This window comes from Pristiophorus japonicus, chromosome 18, assembly GCF_044704955.1.
Source record: "Pristiophorus japonicus isolate sPriJap1 chromosome 18, sPriJap1.hap1, whole genome shotgun sequence".
Lineage (NCBI taxonomy): Eukaryota > Metazoa > Chordata > Chondrichthyes > Pristiophoridae > Pristiophorus > Pristiophorus japonicus.
Genome location: NC_091994.1, coordinates 112,540,930 through 112,561,427, shown reverse-complemented (window position 1 = coordinate 112,561,427; position 20,498 = coordinate 112,540,930). Strand labels below are relative to the sequence as shown.

General features: G+C 44.6%; 1 protein-coding gene and 1 long non-coding RNA gene across 2 annotated transcripts in view; both read right to left on the bottom strand.

Annotated features, from left to right (window-relative positions):
• Positions 1-2,290, bottom strand: part of mmp23ba (matrix metallopeptidase 23ba) — a 38,434-nt gene extending 36,144 nt beyond the window's left edge. Inside the window, exon 1 of the mRNA XM_070860742.1 lies at positions 2,156-2,290. Within this exon, the coding sequence (XP_070716843.1) occupies positions 2,156-2,290 (135 nt within the window). The remainder of the gene's footprint in view (positions 1-2,155) is intronic.
• A 93-nt stretch (positions 2,291-2,383) lies between these two features.
• Positions 2,384-19,716, bottom strand: LOC139229340 (uncharacterized). The gene is made up of 3 exons (XR_011587707.1): positions 19,675-19,716; positions 5,537-5,585; positions 2,384-2,408 (listed from the first exon to the last, which is right to left on the bottom strand). It is a non-coding gene; the product is annotated as an uncharacterized lncRNA (long non-coding RNA).
• Positions 19,717-20,498: the final 782 nt, after the last annotated feature.

Genomic DNA, 20,498 nt, shown 5'->3' with positions numbered 1-20,498 from the left:
CTGAGCCAAGGCTGACACCTGCCAAGAACAGAAATAATGTGCAGAGTGAGTTAAAATGATGGTCACCACTGTATTATGTCACTGGAACAATCAGGCCATCATACATGCTGACACAAGATTCCAGCAAAATCAAATTCTGATGATAACAAATATTTTTAATAATAAATAAACATTCCTTACAAACGCCTCAGTACAAATGAGTGATAATTACAGCTCGGTGACATCACACTGGTGCATCAGCGTGTGATGTCATGGATTGGGTCAACTTTTCACCCATCACCCCCGACAGATGTGGCAAGATCCAGTCGTGATCTTGGTAGTGAGAACAGGTGGTGAATGGATTTTTGGAAAGAGGAACAATCAAAGTCACCCTGGGCCCGGGACACACCAATCCACACGAGCAGCATTGCAGGAGCTGGAGACCATGTTACTTCCCTTTCACTCGACTGATCCCTGAGGTGAGAGGGTTGTCCTGTGAGGGGATGTTAGAAAAATGAGGTGTGATCTCATTGAAACATGAAATTCCTAGAGGGTTTGACAGGGTAGATTGCTGAGAGGTTGTTACCCCTGGCTGGAGAGTCTAGAACGAGGGGTCACAGTCACAGGATAAGGGTCATTTAGGACTGAGATGAGGAGAAATTTCTTCATTCAAAAGGTTCGTGAATCTTTGGAATTCCCTACCCTAGAGAGCTGTGAAGCTCAGTTGTTACGTATATTCAAGATCACTAGATTTTTGGACACTAAGGGAATCAAGGGATATGGGGATCGGACGAGAAGATGTGGATGTTGAAGATTAGCTATGATCTTATTGAATGGAGGAGCAGGCTCGAGGGGCCTTTTAAAAAAAATATTCATGTTGGGATGTGGGCGTTGCTGGCAAGGCCGGCATTTATTGCCCATCCCTAATTGCCCCTTGAGAAGGTGGTAATGAGCCGCCTTCTTGAACCGCTGCAGTCCGTGTGGTGAAGGTGCTCCCACAGTGCTGTTAGGGAGGGAGTTCCAGGATTGTGACCCAGCGACGATGAAGGAACGGCGATATATTTCCAAGTCAGGATGGTGTGTGACTGGGAGGGGAACGTGGAGGTGGTGGTGTTCCCATGCGCCTGCTGCCCTTGTCCTTCTAGGTGGTAGAGGTCGCGGGTTTGGGAGGTGCTGCCGAAGAAGCCTTGGCGAGTTGCTGCAGTGCATCTTGTAGATGGTACACACTGCAGCCACGGTGCACCGGTGGTGGAGGGAGTGAGTGTTGAAGGTGGGGGATGGGGGGCCGATCAAGCGGGCTGCTTTGTCCTGGATGGTGTCGAGCTTCTTGAGTGTTGTTGGAGCTGCAACTCATCCAGGCAAGTGGAGAGTATTCCATCACACTCCTGACTTGTGCCTTGTAGATGGTGGAAAGGCTTTGGGGAGTCAGGAGGTGAGACACTCGCTGCAGAATACCCAGCCTCTGACCTGCTCTTGTTGCCACAGTATTTGTGGCTGGTTCAGTAAGTTTCTGGTCAATGGTGACCCACAGGATGTTGATGGTGGGGGATTCGGCGATAGCAATCACGTTGAATGTCAAGAGGAGGTGGTTAGACTCTCGTTTGTTGGAGATAGTCATTGCCTGACACTTGTGTGGCGTGAATGTTACTTGCCATTTATCAGCCTGAATGTTGTCCAGGTCTTGCTGCATGCGGGCATGGACTGCGTCATTTTCTGAGGAGTTGCGAATGGAACTGAACATTTGTCTACTCCTGGTCCTATTTCTTATATTCTTATACCAGGAAAATAATGCACAGCCCCCATCCATCAGGCAAGGGCACCGGGGAGAAAAACATTGATTACTGTCACCTGATAGTTCGCAAAAAAAGTCAAATTATTCAAATCAGACACATTCCCCAAGTCCGATAGCGCCGCATTTCACGATTTCAGAAGATGGATCAACAGATGGAGAGAATAGTAACTATTTGTGCGCTACATAGCTGTATACTATAGCAAAACAGAACCGCAAAATTAGATTATGAAATTAGAGAATGCAGTTTAAAGACAGACTCTTCTTGGTCTAATTTACATAATTTAAATGTAATTTTAATTTTAAACCAACACTTTGAAAGCATAGAAGCAGATTTTTAGGAATTTCAGTACCTAAAGGGTTAAGATCAATAAGATTTATACTCACTAACTGAAGTCTCCAAGTAGGATATGCATCTACATGTCGTTCTCCAGCTAGAAACATCAACGTTATTGCAATGCATGTAAAAACTTTAATATTTGTCAAATAATCTTTATCTTCCGACGTTTGAATAACTTCCATCTCAGTCAAAGTGGTAACAGCTCGATTTCCCACGTCTCATGCAATATCTCAGACTCAGTCCACCAGGCTCAGGAGCATGTCAGGGGATCGCTGTCCTGCTTCCAGTTCAGTCACAGCGCTATTAAGAAAGCGGGTTTTCAATGACTCTATTTAGTTCGGTAGCACTTACATAAACTGCATTTCCGAATGGTTGTGGCAGCCAAACAGTATCACATAACTTCAAATGTAGATCTCAAAGGTCTCGTCTCTATCCATAAGTTTGCAACTTAGCAAGCAGCAGCTGAACATGCTGCAACTTCTCTGCGTTTGGACTCATTTCAGCAGTGTAATCAATTTCAGATGTACAGTCATTGGCGAACAGTGCAGAGCAGAGCAGTGCCAGAGCACAGGCTGGAATTAACTCCATACAGGACCATTTATATACATAACTGCACAAGACACTTGCCTTGAAGCTGTGTTTGTCAACAGATTTTGTGCCCCAGTGCTATCTATTCAATCAATAGTACTTTTGAGAAAGGAACAGTTTGTGTCTCTCAGCACTGCAATTTACTTAAAGTGGCTGCTTGCTTCCTTATAGATAAACATTTAACATATACACCCCCATCTCCCTCCTGCCCTACAACTTGTAGCCAACACACCAAAAAACAGAACATTGATAAAATAGCACCAGACAAACATTCTTAGTATATACAAACAGAAACTGCTGGAATCCCTCAGTGGGTCAGGCAGCATCTGTGGAGAGAGAAACAGAGTTAATGTTTCAGGTCCGTGATCTTTCATCGGGTCACAGACCTGAAACGTTAACTCGGTTTCTCTCTCCACAGATGCTGCCTGACCCGCTGAGGGATTCTAGCTGTTTCTGTTTATACTTCAGATTTCCAGCATCCGCAATAGTTTGTCTTTTGTTGTTAGGAGTCCATCCTGTTTAACACAGAGCACAGAGCTGGCAGGAAGGGGACTGCAATAATCCTGCAGCAAGAATCCTGGCACACAGATTTCTTCCTCAAAAAATATTTAGGTTAAATACTAAATACTGCCAAGGGATGCTGGACTCTGGAGAGAATCCTTTAGGCCTGAAATATAGATTATAATCTTTCTTTCATTAAATTGTCTAAAATTTTCCTTGTTCATTTTTTCATTGATTCAGTTTTATTCCAGATGTTGCCACACCTGCTTATCTCAGTTGGGAAGTTGTGAGGATGGGTGACACAGGGAGCTGCCAATGGCCAAGTGATTGGGGTCTTCATCCACTGCACCCTATCCGGAGGATGTTGACTCGATCACAGGTGCAGGCTTCAGCACAACATTGAGAGGGGCTTGGAGAACAAGAGTGAGGAAGTCCTGCTACAATTGTACAGGGCTTTGGTGAGACCACACCTGGAGTACTGCGTACAGTTTTGGTCTCCTTATTGAAGGAAGGATATACTTGCCTTAGGGACAGTCCAAGAAGGTTCACTAGATTGATTCCTGGGATGAGAGAGTTATCCTATGAGGAGAGATTGAGCCTATACTCGGGTTTAGAGGAATGAGAGGTGATTTCATTGAAACATTTAAGATTCTGAGGGGGATTGACAGGGTAAATGCTGAGAGATTGTTTCCCCGGGCTGGAGAGTCTGGAACCAGGGGTCAGTCTCAGGATAAGGAGTCGGCCATTTAAGACTGAGATGAGGAGGAATATCTTCACTAAGTGAGTTGTGAATCTTTGGAATTCTCTGCCCCAGAGGGCTGTGGAAGCTCAGTCGTTGAGTATATTCAAGGCTGAGATCGATAGATTTTTGGACTCTCGGAGAAACAAGGGATATGGGGATCGGGCAGAAAAGTGGAATTGAGGCCAATGATCAGCCATGATCTCATTGAATGGTATACTCCTGCTCCTAATTCTTATGTTATGAGAGAGCAGGACAGAGGTCCTGTCAGACTTGATGGCTAAGTTCAAGGTGACTCCTTCTAATGCTTCATGCATTAGGATTCTCATTTGTGTCAGGTGATCACTGCGCCATGTTTAATGCTCACTTTCAATGAGAGTCACCATGGTAACCGGTTTGTACTTTGTGTAATTCATCACTTCGGGTACTTGTTTTTCCATTGGCCTTTGATAGCTTCAATCAAAGCTACAATCGGGGTGCCTTATACCCTCAAAATGAATAAGGATCCATTAATGGATTCGATCATAAAAAGAGATTCAGCCTCAATAAATAAAACCTTTAAAGAATTCTGTAACTAACTATTCATCTCATGTTTCTATTGTAAAAAGTTCATCACAAAGCTGAAGCGACCCACTGTGTTACTGAAACACACAATGTAACTGGACCAGCTTTTAACGACAGAGAGACATGTTAAGATATTGGGGGTCGATTTTCAAGTGATTGCTTCTATGGGACAGGACCGAGCTCCCCACCCTCCCGATGGAAGCAATCAGAGGTTGAACCATTTTCCAAATCAGACCTCAGAAGTCTTCTGTTGACAAGCTGCTCGCCAATGGGACGGAGAGGGGGAGGGAAGTTAGGCAGAGCCTCTGTGAAACCCATCCAATGCAGCTAAGTTAAGGCAGGGGATGGTGGGTCCTGGGAGATGGTCAGGCATTGGGGGTGGGGTTGGGGGGGGGGGGGGGGTTGGCGGGGAGAGTGGGGTTGATTAAACAAAACTAGTTTCAAAACTTTATTATTAACTTATTTTGAGTGGCCTGCAGCGATCCCTTTACGGACCAGTGATTGGGCTGCACTATGCCAATATCAATTGGTGAAGCGTGCGTAGCACACCCTCTGCCCATTGGTGTTCAGAAATGTATCAGGATCCTATTGACAGCGTGTGATCCCCAATTTATGAGGACTTATGAGGCCTGTATTTGGCAGGGACTTGGGGAGAGTTAGATATTTCCCAAACTCGAGGAGGTTTTACAGGAAAACGAGTTGGGCGTTATTTTTGGGGACTCCACTGGGAGCAAGAGAATGTCAGATTGTCAATAAACACATTGTCGAGCTCTGGGTCTCCCAAAGCAACATCCGGACAGGAAGGGTTCAAGTAATCGACTTTGATCATCCCATATATAATGATTAGACTATTTCAAGAGGTTATAGATTTATAAAGTAACAATGGCTTGTACAATGCTCAGATTTCTGTAGTTCTTTGCAGTAGTAAAAGGGAAAAAGAGAGTGTGTGCTGAAGGTGAGAAGGTTCTGTCTGAATTACATGGATAAAGATTTGGATCATTATAGTATCCACCGTTAAAGGAAAAATGGATGAGACCTTATCTTAGCATTCCATCTGGTGACATGACTTCCTCCAATCCAAGTCCCTGGGGAAGGAGAAGATATTCAGTTAGGAATCTGTCAGACTGGAAATTGGTGAAGAAAAACAGGGCAATCAACATTTAATTCTTCCAAAATCCCAGAATAAACCTGAATGAGGGACAAGCCTCCGATTTAGTTTTAGTTATAGTTATGAGCGGGGGAAGAGAAACCGTGACTGGTTCTTTATACACAAAGAAACATGATTAGGGATTTATCTCATTTAGGATCTGGTGTTGTCTACTGGTCTGGGAGGTTCATGTAAGTACCATCTGATTCCTGTGGTGAATTACTTCCAGAGAGGGGAAGTGGCCATTTGCATGGATATTCTCAGTGCAAATAATGTTGAGACCAGTAAACACATTCTCCCCTTTGAGTTCACTGGACCACCCCAAATAGAATTCGGTAACTAACTATTTATCTCATGCTTCTATTGTAAAAGTTCATCACAAACCTGAAACGACCCACTGTGTTACTGAAACACACAATGTAACTGGACCAGCCTTTAATGACAAAGAGACATGTTAAGACACTGGGGGTCGATTTTCAAGTGATTGCCCCCCACCCTCCCGATGGAAGCAATCAGAGGTTGAACCATTTTCCAAATCAGACCTCAGAAGGGTTCCGTTGACAAGCTGCTCGACAATGGGAGGGGGAGGGGGAGGGAAGTTAGGCAGAGCCTCTGGGGGAACCCATTCGATGCAGCTGAGTAGGTGGTCCTGGGAGAGGGCGCAATGGTCAGGCAATGGTGGGGAGGGGGGGGGAGGTGCCTTGTTTGATGGTTTGAGAATATTTGTTGTGTACACTTCTAATTTATATTGATAACGAAAGTCATAAGAACATAAGAATTAGGAACAGGAGTAGGCCATCTAGCCCCTCGAGCCTGCTCCGCCATTCAACAAGATCATGGCTGATCTGGCCGTGGACTCAGCTCCACTTACACGCCCGCTCCCCGTAACCCTTAATTCCCTTATTGGTTAAAAATCTATCTATCTGTGACTTGAATACATTCAATGAGCTAGCCTCAACTGCTTCCTTGGGCAGAGAATTCCACAGATTCACAACCCTCTGGGAGAAGAAATTCCTTCTCAACTCGGTTTTAAATTGGCTCCTCCGTATTTTGAGGCTGTGCCCCCTAGTTCTAGTCTCCCCGGCCAGTGGAAACAACCTCTCTGCCTCTATCTTGTCTATCCCTTTCATTATTTTAAATGTTTCCATAAGATCACCCCTCATCCTTCTGAACTCCAAGAGTAAAGACCCAGTCTACTCAATCTATCATCATAAGGTAACCCCCTCATCTCTGGAATCAGCCTAGTGAATCGTCTCTGTACCCCCTCCAAAGCCAGTATATCTTTCCTTAAGTAAGGTGACCAAAACTGCACGCAGTACTCCAGGTGCGGCCTTACCAATACCCTATACAGTTGCAGCAGGTCCTCCCTGCTTTTGTACTCCATCCCTCTCGCAATTCCATTCGCCTTCCTGATTACCTGCTGCACCTGCAAACTAACTTTTTGGGATTCATGCACAAGGACCCCCAGGTCCCTCTGCACCTCAGTATGTTGTAATTTCTCCCCATTCAAATAATATTCCCTTTTACTGTTTTTGTTTCCCAAGGTGGATGACCTCACACTTTCCGACATTGCATTCCATCTGCCAAACCTTAGCTCATTCGCTTAACCTATCCAAATCTCTTTGCAGCCTCTCTGTGTCCTCTACACAACCCGCTTTCCCACTAATCTTTGTGTCATCTGCAAATTTTGTTACACTACACTCTGTCCCCTCTTCCAGGTCATCTATGTATATTGTGAACAGTTGTGGTCCCAGCACCGACCCCTGTGGCACACCACTAACCACCGATTTCCAACCCGAAAAGGACCCATTTATCCCGACTCTCTGCTTTCTGTTCGCCAGCCAATTCTCTATCCATGCTAGTACATTTCCTCTGACTCCGCGTACCTTTATCTTCTGCAGTAACCTTTTGTGTGGCACCTTATCGAGTGCCTTTTGGAAATCTAAATACACCACATCCATCGGTACACCTCTATCCACCATGCTCGTTATATCCTCAAAGAATTCCAGTAAATTAGTTAAACATGATTTCCCCTTCATGAATCCATGCTGCGTCTGCTTGATTGCACTATTCCTATCTAGATGTCCCGCTATTTCTTCCTTAATGATAGTTTCAAGCATTTTCCCCACGACAGATGTTAAACTAACCGGCCTATAGTTACCTGCCTTTTGTCTGCCCCCTTTTTTTTAAAACAGAGGCGTTACATTAGCTGCTTTCCAATCCGCTGGTACCTCCCCAGAGTCCCGAGAATTTTGGTAGATTATAACGAATGCATCTGCTATAACTTCCACCATCTCTTTTAATACCCTGGGATGCATTTCATCAGGACCAGGGGACTTGTCTACCTTGAATCCCATTAGCCTGTCCAGCACTACCCCCGTAGTGATAGTGATTGTCTCAAGGTCCTCCCTTCCCACATTCCTGTGACTAGCAATTTTTGGCATGGTTTTTGTGTCTACCACTGTGAAGACCGAAGCAAAATAATTGTTTAAGGTCTCAGCCATTTCCACATTTCCCATTATTAAATCCCCCTTCTCATCTTCTAAGGGACCAACATTTACTTTAGTCACTCTTTTCCGTTTTATATATCTGTAAAAGCTTTTACTATATGTTTTTATGTTTTGCGCAAGTTTACCTTCGTAATCTATCTTTCCTTTCTTTATTGCTTTTTTAGTCATTCTTTACTGATGTTTAAAATTTTCACAATCTTCTAGTTTCCCACTAACCTTGGCCACCTTATACACATTGGTTTTTAATTTGATACTCTCCTTTATTTCCTTAGTTATCCACAGCTGGTTATCCCTTCTCTTACCGCCCTTCTTTTTCACTGGAATATATTTTTGTTGCGCACTATGAAAGAGCTCCTTAAAAGTCCTCCACTGTTCCTCAATTGTGCCACCGTTTAGTCTGTGTTTCCAGTCTACTTTAGCCAACTCTGCCCTCATCCCACTGTAGTCCCCTTTGTTTAAGCATAGTAAGCTCGTTTCTGACACAACTTCCTCATCCTCAATCTGTATTACAAATTCAGCCATACTGTGATCACTCATTCCGAGAGGATCTTTTAATCGGAGATCGTTTATTTTTACTGTCTCATTACACAGGACCAGATCTAAGATAGCTTGCTCCCTTGTAGGTTCTGTTACATACTGTTCTAAGAAACAATCCCGTATGCATTCTATGAATTCCTCCTCCAGACTACCCCGTGCGATTTGATTTGACCAATCGATATGTAGGTTAAAATCCCCCATGACTACTGCCGTTCCTTTTTCACATGCCTCCATTATTCCCTTGATTATTGCCCGCCCCACCGTGAAGTTATTATTTGGGGGCCTATAAACTACGCCCACCAGTGACTTTTTCCCCTTACTATCTCTAATCTCCACCCACAATGATTCACCATTTTGTTCATTAGAGCCAATATCGTCTCTCACAACTGCCCTGATATCATCCTTTATTAACAGAGCTACCCCACCTCCTTTCCCTTCTTGTCTATCTTTCCGAATCGTCAGATACCCCTGTATGTTTAATTCCCAGTCTTGGCCACCATGCAACCATGTTTCTGTAATGGCCACCAAATCATACCCATTTGTAATCATTTGTGCCGTCAACTCATTTACTTTATTTCGAATGCTGCGTGCATTTAGGTAGAGTGTTTTAATCCTAGTTTTTAAACCATGATTTTTAGTTTTGACCCCTCCTGCAGCCCCTTTATATTCAGTGGCCCTTTTTGTTTTTTGCCTTGGGTTTCTCTGTCCTCCACTTTTACTCATCTCCTTTCTGTCTTTTGCTTTTGTCTCCTTTTTGTTTCCCTCTGTCTCCCTGCATTGGTTCCCATCCCCCCTGCCATATTAGTTTAACTCCTCCCCAACAGCACTAGCAAACACTCCCCCTAGGACATTGGTTCCGGTCCTGCCCAGGTGCAGACCGTCCGGTTTGTACTGGTCCCACCTCCCCCAGAACCGGTTCCAATGCCCCAGGAATTTGAATCCCTCCCTGCTGCACCACTACTCAAGCCACGTATTCATCTGCGCTATCCAGCGATTCCTACTCTGACTAGCACGTGGCACTGGTAGCAATCCCGAGATTACTACTCATAAGCAATAAAGATTGAGGCCGAACCCACAGTGGATGGTTGAGAGGCTGCAAAGCCATCAGCTGTTGCGGCCGCACTCCATGGAACTCTTTCCCTAAACCCTCCACTTTGTTGCTTCTCCCCATCCTTAAAAACCTCCTGAAACACTCCCTTTTCAGCTGTGTTTGTGAACTCCCCTTACACCGCTCAGCATCAGTTCTGCCTCTGCGAAGCGCCTGGAAACATTTACTGCTTTAAAGACACTGAATGAGTGTTGTTGATATACAGAGTCAAGGAGGAAGCCATGGTATCATAAATTAGTCACTGCAGAGAGCAGCAAAAGCATTGTTTCACACAGTGAGGACACAGTCATGATGTTCATTTTTGTACAATTTAAATTGATGCATTTATATAGCGCCTTTCACGACCACCGGACGTCTCAAAGCACTTTACAGCCAATGAGGTACTTTTGAAGTGCAGCCACTGTTGTAATGTGGGAAGCGCAGCAGCCAATTTGTGCACAGCAAGCTCCCACAAACAGCAATGTGATAATGACCAGATAATCTGTTTTAGTGATGTTGATTGAGGGATAAATATTGGCCCCAGGACACCGGGAATAATTCCCCTGCTCTTCTTCGAAATAGTGCCATGGGATCTTTTACGTCCATCTGAGAGAGCAGACGGGGCCTCGGTTTAACGTTTCATCTGAAAGAAGGCACCTCCGACAGTGCAGCCCTCCCTCAGCACTGCACTGGAGTGTCAGCCTAGATTTATGTGCTTAAGTCTCTGGACTTGAACCCACAACCTCCTGACTCAGAGACGAGAGTGCTACCCACTGAGCCACAGCTGACACTTCATCTGCATCACATTACAGAATAAAAATTTGTCCTTATTCCAAAGTTTTGAGAGAGAAAGGATAATTTGATCTTTACAATGAAGGAGTTGGACACCACTGACGCTGAAGAGAGCTTGCTGGAAGACTTCACACTTGCAAGGAGCTCAACGGGGTGGCCCTGGACAACGTGAACTACTTTCCATACCTCAGGAGCCTATTATCAACAAGGGCAGACATCGTGACAAGATTCAACACCGCCTCTCGTGCGCCAGTGCAGCCTTTGGCCGCCTGAGGAAGAGAGTGTTCGAAGATCAGGCCCTCAAATCTGGCACCAAGCTTATGGTCTACAGGGCTGTAGTGATACCCACCCTCCTGTATGGCGCAGAGATGTGGACCATGTACAGTAGACATCTCAAGTCACTGGAGATATACCACCAACGATGTCTCCGCAAGATCCTACAAATCCCCTGGGAAGACAGGCGCGCCAACATTAGTAGCATCGACCAGCTCCGTTGGGCGGGCCACATTGTCCGCATGCCTGACACAAGACTCCCAAAGCAAGCGCTCTACTCGGAACTCCTACACGGCAAGCGAGCCCCAGGTGGCAGAGGAACGTTTCAAGGACACCCTCAAAGCCTCCCTGATAAAGTGCAATATCCCCACTGGCACTTGGGGGTCTCTGGCCAAAGACCACCCTAAGTGGAGGAAGTGCATCCGTGAGGGCGTTGAGCACCTCGAGTCTCGTCGCTGAGAGCATGCAGAAACCAAGCGCAGGCAGCGGAAGGAGTGTGCGTCAAACCAGTCCCACCCTCTCTTTCCTTCAACGACCGTCTGCCCCATATGTGCCGGAGACTGTAATTCCAGTATTGGACTGTTCTGTCACCTAAGAACTCAGTTTTAGAGTGGAAACAAGTCTTCCTCGATTTCGAGGGACTGCCTATGATGATGATGATGATGATGGTCATTCAAAATGTAATTGGCGCTGTACAGACCTACTGCAGCCAACACCTGCACCATTATCATCATCACAGGAGCAGTGTCCCGGCAGATAGCCAAGCAATCCACTGTCTGCTGCCCTTCTCCACACATGCCCCGTCACACCTCGTGACCTCTGATTGTCAGCCTGACAGGTTCACTTCTGCAGCCTCAAGCACTGCCTGCTAAATTAAATACCCATATTTTACACAGTAAAAGTAAACACCAGCCATTAAAACTGCTGTATTCTTCAAGGATCATAAGAAATAGGAGGAGTCAGCCATTCGGCCCCTCGAGCCTGCTCCGCCATTCAATAAGATCACGGCTGATCTGATCTTGGCCTCAACTCCATTTTCCTGCCCGCTGCCCACAACCCTCGACTCCCTTATCTCTCAAAAATTCATCTATCTCCGCCTTAAATATATTCAATAAACTGTTGAAAGATGCTTGTAATGTTGCTTGATTTCTAAGTCTTGCTGTAGAGAGTATGTGCTTTGATATATAAGCAGTAGGGTTGTTATTTAATTTAGAAAATACTCAATAACTCACTTTTCTTCACTTCTTTTCCCTGGTCCTTTTTCCTTTGATACTGAAATTTGATACAGGAAGGATAGAATAAAAGGAAAAGGAGGTGGGGTAGCATTGCTGGTTAAAGAGGAGATTAATGCAATAGTTAGGAAAGACATTAGCTTGGATGATGTGGAATCTATATGGGTAGAGCTGCAGAACACCAAAGGGCAAAAAACGTTAGTAGGAGTTGTGTACAGACCTCCAAACAGTAATAGGGATGTTGGGGAGGGCATCAAACAGGAAATTAGGGGTGCATGCAATAAAGGTGTAGCAGTTATAATGGGTGACTTTAATATGCACATAGATTGGGCTAGCCAAACTGGAAGCAATACGGTGGAGGAGGATTTCCTGGAGTGCATAAGGGATGGTTTTCTAGACCAATATGTTGAGGAACCAACTAGGGGGGAGGCCATCTTAGACTGGGTGTTGTGTAATGAGAGAGGATTAATTAGCAATCTCATTGTGCGAGGCCCCTTGGGGAAGAGTGACCATAATATGGTGGAATTCTGCATTAGGATGGAGAATGAAACAGTAATTTCAGAGACCATGGTCCAGAACTTAAAGAAGGGTAACTTTGAAGGTGAATTGGCTAGGATAGATTGGCGAATGATACTTAGGGGGTTGACTGTGGATGGGCAATGGCAGACATTTAGAGACCGCATGGATGAATTACAACAATTGTACATTCCTGTCTGGCGTAAAAATAAAAAAGGGAAGGTGGCTCAACCGTGGCTATCTAGGGAAATCAGGGATAGTATTAAAGCCAAGGAAGTGGCATACAAATTGGCCAGAAATAGCAGCGAACCTGGGGACTGGGAGAAATTTAGAACTCAGCAGAGGAGGACAAAGGGTTTGATTAGGGCAGGGAAAATGGAGTACGAGAAGAAGCTTGCAGGGAACATTAAGGCGGATTGCAAAAGTTTCTATAGATATGTAAAGAGAAAAAGGTTGGTGAAGACAAACGTAGGTCCCCTGCAGTCAGAATCAGGGGAAGTCATAACGGGGAACAAAGAAATGGCAGACCAATTGAACAAGTACTTTGGTTCAGTATTCACTAAGGAGGATACAAACAACCTTCCGGATATAAAAGGGGTCAGAGGGTCTAGTAAGGAGGGGGAACTGAGGGAAATCTTTATTAGTCGGGAAATTGATGGGATTGAAGGCCGATAAATCCCCAGGGCCTGATGGACTGCATCCTAGAGTACTTAAGGAGGTGGCCTTGGAAATAGCGGATGCATTGACAGTCATTTTCCAACATTCCATTGACTCTGGATCAGTTCCTATGGAGTGGAGGGTAGCCAATGTAACCCCACTTTTTAAAAAAGGAGGGAGAGAGAAAACAGGGAATTATAGACCGGTCAGCCTGACCTCAGTAGTGGGTAAAATGATGGAATCAATTATTAAGGATGTCATAGCAGTGCATCTGGAAAATGGTGACATGATAGGTCCAAGTCAGCATGGATTTGTGAAAGGGAAATCATGCTTGACAAATCTTCTAGAATTTTTTGAGGATGTTTCCAGTAAAGTGGACAAAGGAGAACCAGTTGATGTGGTATATTTGGACTTTCAGAAGGCTTTCGACAAGGTCCCACACAAGAGATTAATGTGCAAAGTTAAAGCACATGGGATTGGGGGTAGTGTGCTGACGTGGATTGAGAACTGGTTGTCAGACAGGAAGCAAAGAGTAGGAGTAAACGGGTACTTTTCAGAATGGCAGGCAGTGACTAGTGGAGTGCCGCAAGGTTCTGTGCTGGGGCCCCAGCTGTTTACATTGTACATTAATGATTTAGACGAGGGGATTAAATGCAGTATCTCCAAATTTGCGGATGATACTAAGTTGGGTGGCAGTGTGAGCTGCGAGGAGGATGCTATTAGGCTGCAGAGTGACTTGGATAGGTTAGGTGAGTGGGCAAATGCATGGCAGATGAAGTATAATGTGGATAAATGTGAGGTTATCCACTTTGGTGGTAAAAACAGAGAGACAGACTATTATCTGAATGGTGACAGATTAGGAAAAGGGAAGGTGCAACGAGACCTGGGTGTCATGGTACATCAGTCATTGAAGGTTAGCATGCAGGTACAGCAGGCGGTTAAGAAAGCAAATGGCATGTTGGCCTTCATAGCGAGGGGATTTGAATACAGGGGCAGAGAGGTGTTGCTACAGTTGTACAGGGCCTTGGTGAGGCCACACCTGGAGTATTGTGTACAGTTTTGGTCTCCTAACTTGAGGAAGGACATTCTTGCTATTGAGGGAGTGCAGCGAAGGTTCACCAGACTGATTCCCGGGATGGCGGGACTGACCTATCAAGAAAGATTGGATCAACTGGGCTTGTATTCACTGGAGTTCAGAAGAATGAGAGGGGACCTCATAGAAACGTTTAAAATTCTGACGGGTTTAGACAGGTTAGATGCAGAAAGAATGTTCCCAATGTTGGGGAAGTCCAGAACCAGGGGTCACAGTCTGAGGATAAGGGGTAAGCCATTTAGGACCGAGATGAGGAGAAACTTCTTCATCCAGAGAGTGGTGAACCTGTGGAATTCTCTACCACAGAAAGTAGTTGAGGCCAATTCACTAAATATATTCAAAAGGGAGTTAGATGAAGTCCTTACTACTCGGGGGATCAAGGGTTATGGCGAGAAAGCAGGAAGGGGGTACTGAAGTTTCATGTTCAGCCATGAACTCATTGAATGGCGGTGCAGGCTAGAAGGGCTGAATGGCCTGCTCCTGCACCTATTTTCTATGTTTCTATGTTTCCACTTTTAAAACGAATATATACTGTGTTGGGCAGTTTTGTTTTCTGCCATGTATGGATGCCTTTACCCAAGTCCTCAATGTTATAATATTAGTGTATGTAATGTAGCTTGCTTCATGTCAAATAATGTGTCCCTCTTCACAGGTCAACCTCACCTCCCCATCTCAACACATCCCTCAATCCCATCTCTGCAGAAGTGCATCGAATTGTGTTTTGAACCAATTTAGACAATCTGCTTTAAAGGTCTTCATTCAGAAACCTTGTCAACTCAGTGATAAAGTTTCACTGGGCTTCTGTCATTCCTCCTGACTTCATATTTGATGGTATTTGTACCCTTCACCACATGGAACAATTTGCCTGAATCAATTTGTTCACTTCCTTCATAATCTTTAAGAACTCAATTGCATCATTTTGAAAACTGCTACTTTCAAAAAAGCTCAAATTCCTTAACATTCCCTCATAACTTACATTTCTGATATCAGGAATAAAAGGTCATAGTATCCTTACTCTGATTAGGTGACCTGAAGTTCTCTGGTCTGAGCTATGCCTTATACACAGGATTACACGGGATATCCAGCACAGAAACAGGCCATTCGGCCCAACCAGTCCATGCCGGTGTTTATGCTCCACTCGAGCCTCCTCCCGTCTTTCCTCATCTAACTCTATCAGCATAACCCTCTATTCCCTTCTCCCTCACATGCTTGTCTAAGTTAATGCATCTATACTATTTGCCTCAACCACTCCCAGCCACCCCTTCTCGCAGCAAACATCAAGGAGTTCCACAGAAGTAACAGGGGGAGCCAGAGGACCAGCAACAGAGAAGCATCAGGGAGCAGGCTACTTTACAACAGCGACTACACTTCAAAAGTACTTCATTGGCTGTAAAGCGCTTTGGGACATCCGGTAGTTGTGAAAGGTGCTATAGAAATACAAGTCTTTATTTTCAGAGAAACAACATGGAACCAAAGAACGGGTTTCAAAGGCCTTCAGAGAGCCACACTTCGGTGAGGTGGGAACGCAGCAGGTCGGGAAATGTGGGTTGGTGATTTAATGTACACAGATTTGAAGTGCAATACAGACAAGGTAAAAATAGTATGCCGATTTCTCCAAGCACAATAAACACTTCCATTTACAAACACTTCCAAGGGTAATGGTTTGTGGGCTGCTAGCAGGTATTTTTAGCTTGACTAATTCCTTGAAATAGAAACTTGCATTTCCTACAACAGGAGCAATAACATTACAGACTATTGGAACTAATTGGGTTTTTCCTGATTTCCTTACCCAGTGATTCTCTTAAATGGACTTCACTCGACTCTTTTTAAACCGCAGCTCAGCACTGGGCTGACAGTTTGATAGATTTACTTGCTACATGATCAGCTTGCTCGCTGATCTACATTGGCTCCCAGTCAACTCGATTTTAAAATTCTCAACCTTTTTTTCAAATCCCTCCATGACCTCGCCTCTCCCTATCTCTGTAATCTCCTTCACCGCTGCACGGTCGGAGGTGCTGTCTTTCGGATGAGACGTTAAACCGAGACCCCATCTGCCCCCTCAGGTGGACGTAAAAGATCCCACGGCACTATTTCGAAGAAGAGCAAGGGAGTTATCCCCGGTGTCCTGGGCCAATATTTATCCCTCAGTCAACATCACTAAAAACAGATTATCTGGTTGTTATCACATTGCTGTGTGTGGGAGCTTGCTGTGCGCAAATTAGCTGCCGCGTTTCCCACATTACAACAGTGACTACGATTTAAAAAGTACGATTTAAAAGAGCACGAGGGGCCAAATGGCCTATACCTGCTCCTATTTCTTATGTACTTCATTGGCTGTAAAGCGCTTTGGGACATCCAGTGGGCATGAAAGGCGCGATATAAAGGCAAGTCTTTCTTTCAGGATATACACTACACTAATCTGCCTTTTTGAGGTTATCCTGGTTTTTAATTCTTGGTTTAACTACTGATTATCCATTTAGAAAGGCAATGCTTACTTGGATTGAATCACAACACTAAATGCAAATGAGCTGTATCAATTGCAACATTGAGTTATTACCCAAAGAATATACATGAAATAACTCCTATGATAATAACACAATGTATTGAACAGGGAACAACGATTTTCCGTATTCTGGCGAGATGCTGGGGGAATCTATTGCATCATTGCTCCCTTATACGTCTCATCCTTTCCCAAATCTGGTGGCTCATTTCTGCCTTCCTGCTTTGCCAGTCTCCTGAGATTCAGGTTTTCCAGAAGTGGATTCACCCAGTGAGCATGTGTAGATTTCTCCTTTGAGTACCATGCCAGGATAATGAGCATCTTCATCACTAACTTTGCCTGTTGAATTATTGTGTGTTCGCATTGTGGAGCATTAACCCCAACAAGCCAATGTTGGGATCATTATCAATAACACCCCTTGTCCTGGCGATATCGCCACTGCTCAGAGAGATGTTAGGCTAAAGCCAGAATACACAAATTACACATTTTTCCCTGCTGCAATACAAATACTGATCCTCTGATTAATTGCACAATTTAGCCATTTTATGTGGGTTCAAATCTGTGGGAAACCTTCAACTAAATCAACTGAATTTCTACACTGCTAGATGCTAAACCTATATGAGCTGTGAGGAGGATGCTAAGAGGCTGCAGGGTGACTTGGACAGATTAGGTGAGTGGGCAAATGCATGGCAGATGCAGTATAATGTGGATAAATGTGAGGTGCTTTGATGGCAAAAACAGGAAGGCAGATTATCTGAATGGTGAATATTGTGTATAGTTTTGGTCTCCTAATCTGAGGAAGGACGTTCTTGCTATTGAGGGAGCGCAGCGAAGGTTCACCAGACTGATTCCCGGGATGGCAGGACTGACATATGATGAAAGACTGGATCGACTAGGCTTATATTCACTGGAATTTAGAAGAATGAGAGGGGATCTCATAGAAGCATATAAAAGTCTGACTGGATTGGACAGGTTAGATGCAGGCAGAATGTTCCCGATGTTGGGGAAGTCCAGAACCAGGGGTCACAGTCTAAGGATAAGGGGTAAGCCATTTAGGACCGAGATGAGGAGAAACTTCTTCACCCAGAGAGTGGTGAACCTGTGGAATTCTCTGCCACAGAAAGTTGTTGGGGCCAGTTCGTTGGATATATTCAAAAGGGAGTTAGATGTGGCCCTAGCTGCTAAAGGGATCAAGGGGTATGGAGAGAAGCAGGAATGGTGTACTGAGGGAATGATCAGCCATGATCATATTGAATGGCGGTGCAGGCTCGAAGGGCCAAATGGCCTACTCCTGAACCTATTTTCTATGTTTCTATTACACCACACTAAGAAAACTATTGTGGATGTTGGAAATTGAAAATAAAAAAAATAGAAACTGCTGGAAATGAAAATCGGACAGATTGTATTTAAGACAGACAATCTGCTCGACTAGCTTCTCGGGATCTTTCTTGATGCAGAAGTTCAGCCATGATCTTATTAAATAGGGCTCGAGGGGCCGTATAGCTTCCTCCTGCTCCTATTGCTTATGTTCTTATTACCCAAGTGGTGAAGCTGAGAATTGCACACCCTTCATCGATATCGCTAATGTGGTTGATTCCAGTTTTTACCAGACATGGAACATTACTGGTCTAAGATCCACACTAAAATAAGGGTTTCCCCCACAGAATGAGACAAGTCTATCTTAAATGCTATTTCATTGATGTTTCAAAGCGTGGCAGCAGTGTAAAATAAACTTCCAAGTAATGTGACTGGAAATAACACGGCCCTCTCCAGCTCCAGCCACCTCACACCCTTTCCATTGGTAACCTGTTCCATATATTGCAGATTGAATGCCCAATCATAAGAACGTAAGAAATAGGAGCAGGAGTAGGCCATTTGGTCCCGGAGCCTGCTCCGCCATTCAATAAGATCATGGCCGATCTGATCTTGGCCTCAACTCCACTTCCCCGCCCGCTCCCCATAACCCTGGACGCTCTTCATTCAAAAATCTCCACATTAAATATATTCAATGACCTAGCCTCCACAGCTCTCTGGGGCAGAGAATTCCAACGACTCACAACCCCGAGAGAAAAAATTCCTCATTTCCATTTAAAATGGGCGACCCCTTATTCTGAAACTATGCCCCCCACGAGGGGAAACATCCTCTCTGCATCTACCCTGTCAAGCCTCCTCAGAACCTTATACATTTCAATAAAATCACCTCTCATTCTTCTAAACTCCAATGAGTATAGGCCCAACCTGCTCAACCTTTCTTCATAAGACAACCCCTTCATCTCAGGACTCAACATCGTGAACCTTCTCTGAACTGCGTTCAATGCAAGTATAGCTTTCCTTAAAATAAGGAGACCAAACCAATATGCAGCACTCCAGATGTGGTCTTACAGTTGGAGCAGGACTTCCCTGCTTTTATACTCCATCCCGCTTGCAATAAAGGCCAACATTCCATTTGTCTTCCTAATTACTTGCTGTAACCTGGGCTTTATGTTAATCTTGAAAATGGCTACCCTTACCTGGTAATGAGAGAGATGGAACTTTGCACGCCGCGAGGTTTCATTATACCAGCCAGTAACTTGGATATGCAACTTCTAATAATCAGTAATGGTTTGGAATAATGACGATGAACAAGTTTCTTTAGGAGGTCCTTTAAGATCATAACCCACAACTTCATTGTGCAAACACTTGCAATTTAGTTAAAGGGTTCCCGATTTACCCCAGTAAAATCTGTATCCTGAAATGCAGCAATATTGAATGGTCATCAGATGTGGGCGGAAAGGTCGAGCGTTCTATAGCAGCAATAACATCTAATATAGATAAAAGTTATATTGTTTACCCTTTATATTTGTGCCTTAGATGCAGGGCTCCAGACTTCGCTCGATTCCAAAGGATCCCAGGCCTCCTGCAAATAGTGATGAAGAATGGACAATCTTGGCCCGTGCTCTTAGACAACTGAAACAAAGGCGAGATAATACCATTTGATGCAACTAATTCTAACCCACCTGAGGAACCCAGAGCTGAAGCTTAATGTTTACAGGGCGCAGGGCAGGTAGTTCCACCCGATTTCAATCACCCTCAAGGCACACAACAAAAGGACCTGGATGGAATAATTATGTGAGTTTTCTTAGAGTGCTGGTGGAGTAATCATAGAAATTTACAGTGCGGAAGGAAGCCATTGGGCCCATCGAGTCCGTGCCGCCTGACCAAGAGCTACCCAGCATAATCCCACTTTCCAGCTCTCGGTCCGTAGCCCTGTAGGTTACGGCACTTCAGGTGCACATCCAAGTACTTTTTAAATGTGATGAGGGTTTCTGCCTCTACCACCCTTTCAGGCAGTGAGTTCCAGATGCCCCCCCCCCACCCCCACCCTCTCCTCAACCCTCTAAACCTCCTACCAATTACTTTAATGCCCTCTGTCAAGGGAAATGGCCTTCCTTAAATCCTGCCTGATCATCAGAAGCAGCGATTTCAAGTGTCATGTTGGTACTCCTCAGCAGTAGGGACAAAGGGTTTAATTAGGAGGGGGAAAATAGAGTATGAGAGGAAGCTTGCTGGGAACATAAAAACTGACTGCAAAAGCTTCTATAGATATGTGAAGACAAAAAGATTAGTGAAGACAAACGTGAATTTATAATGGGGAATAAAGAAATGACAGATCAG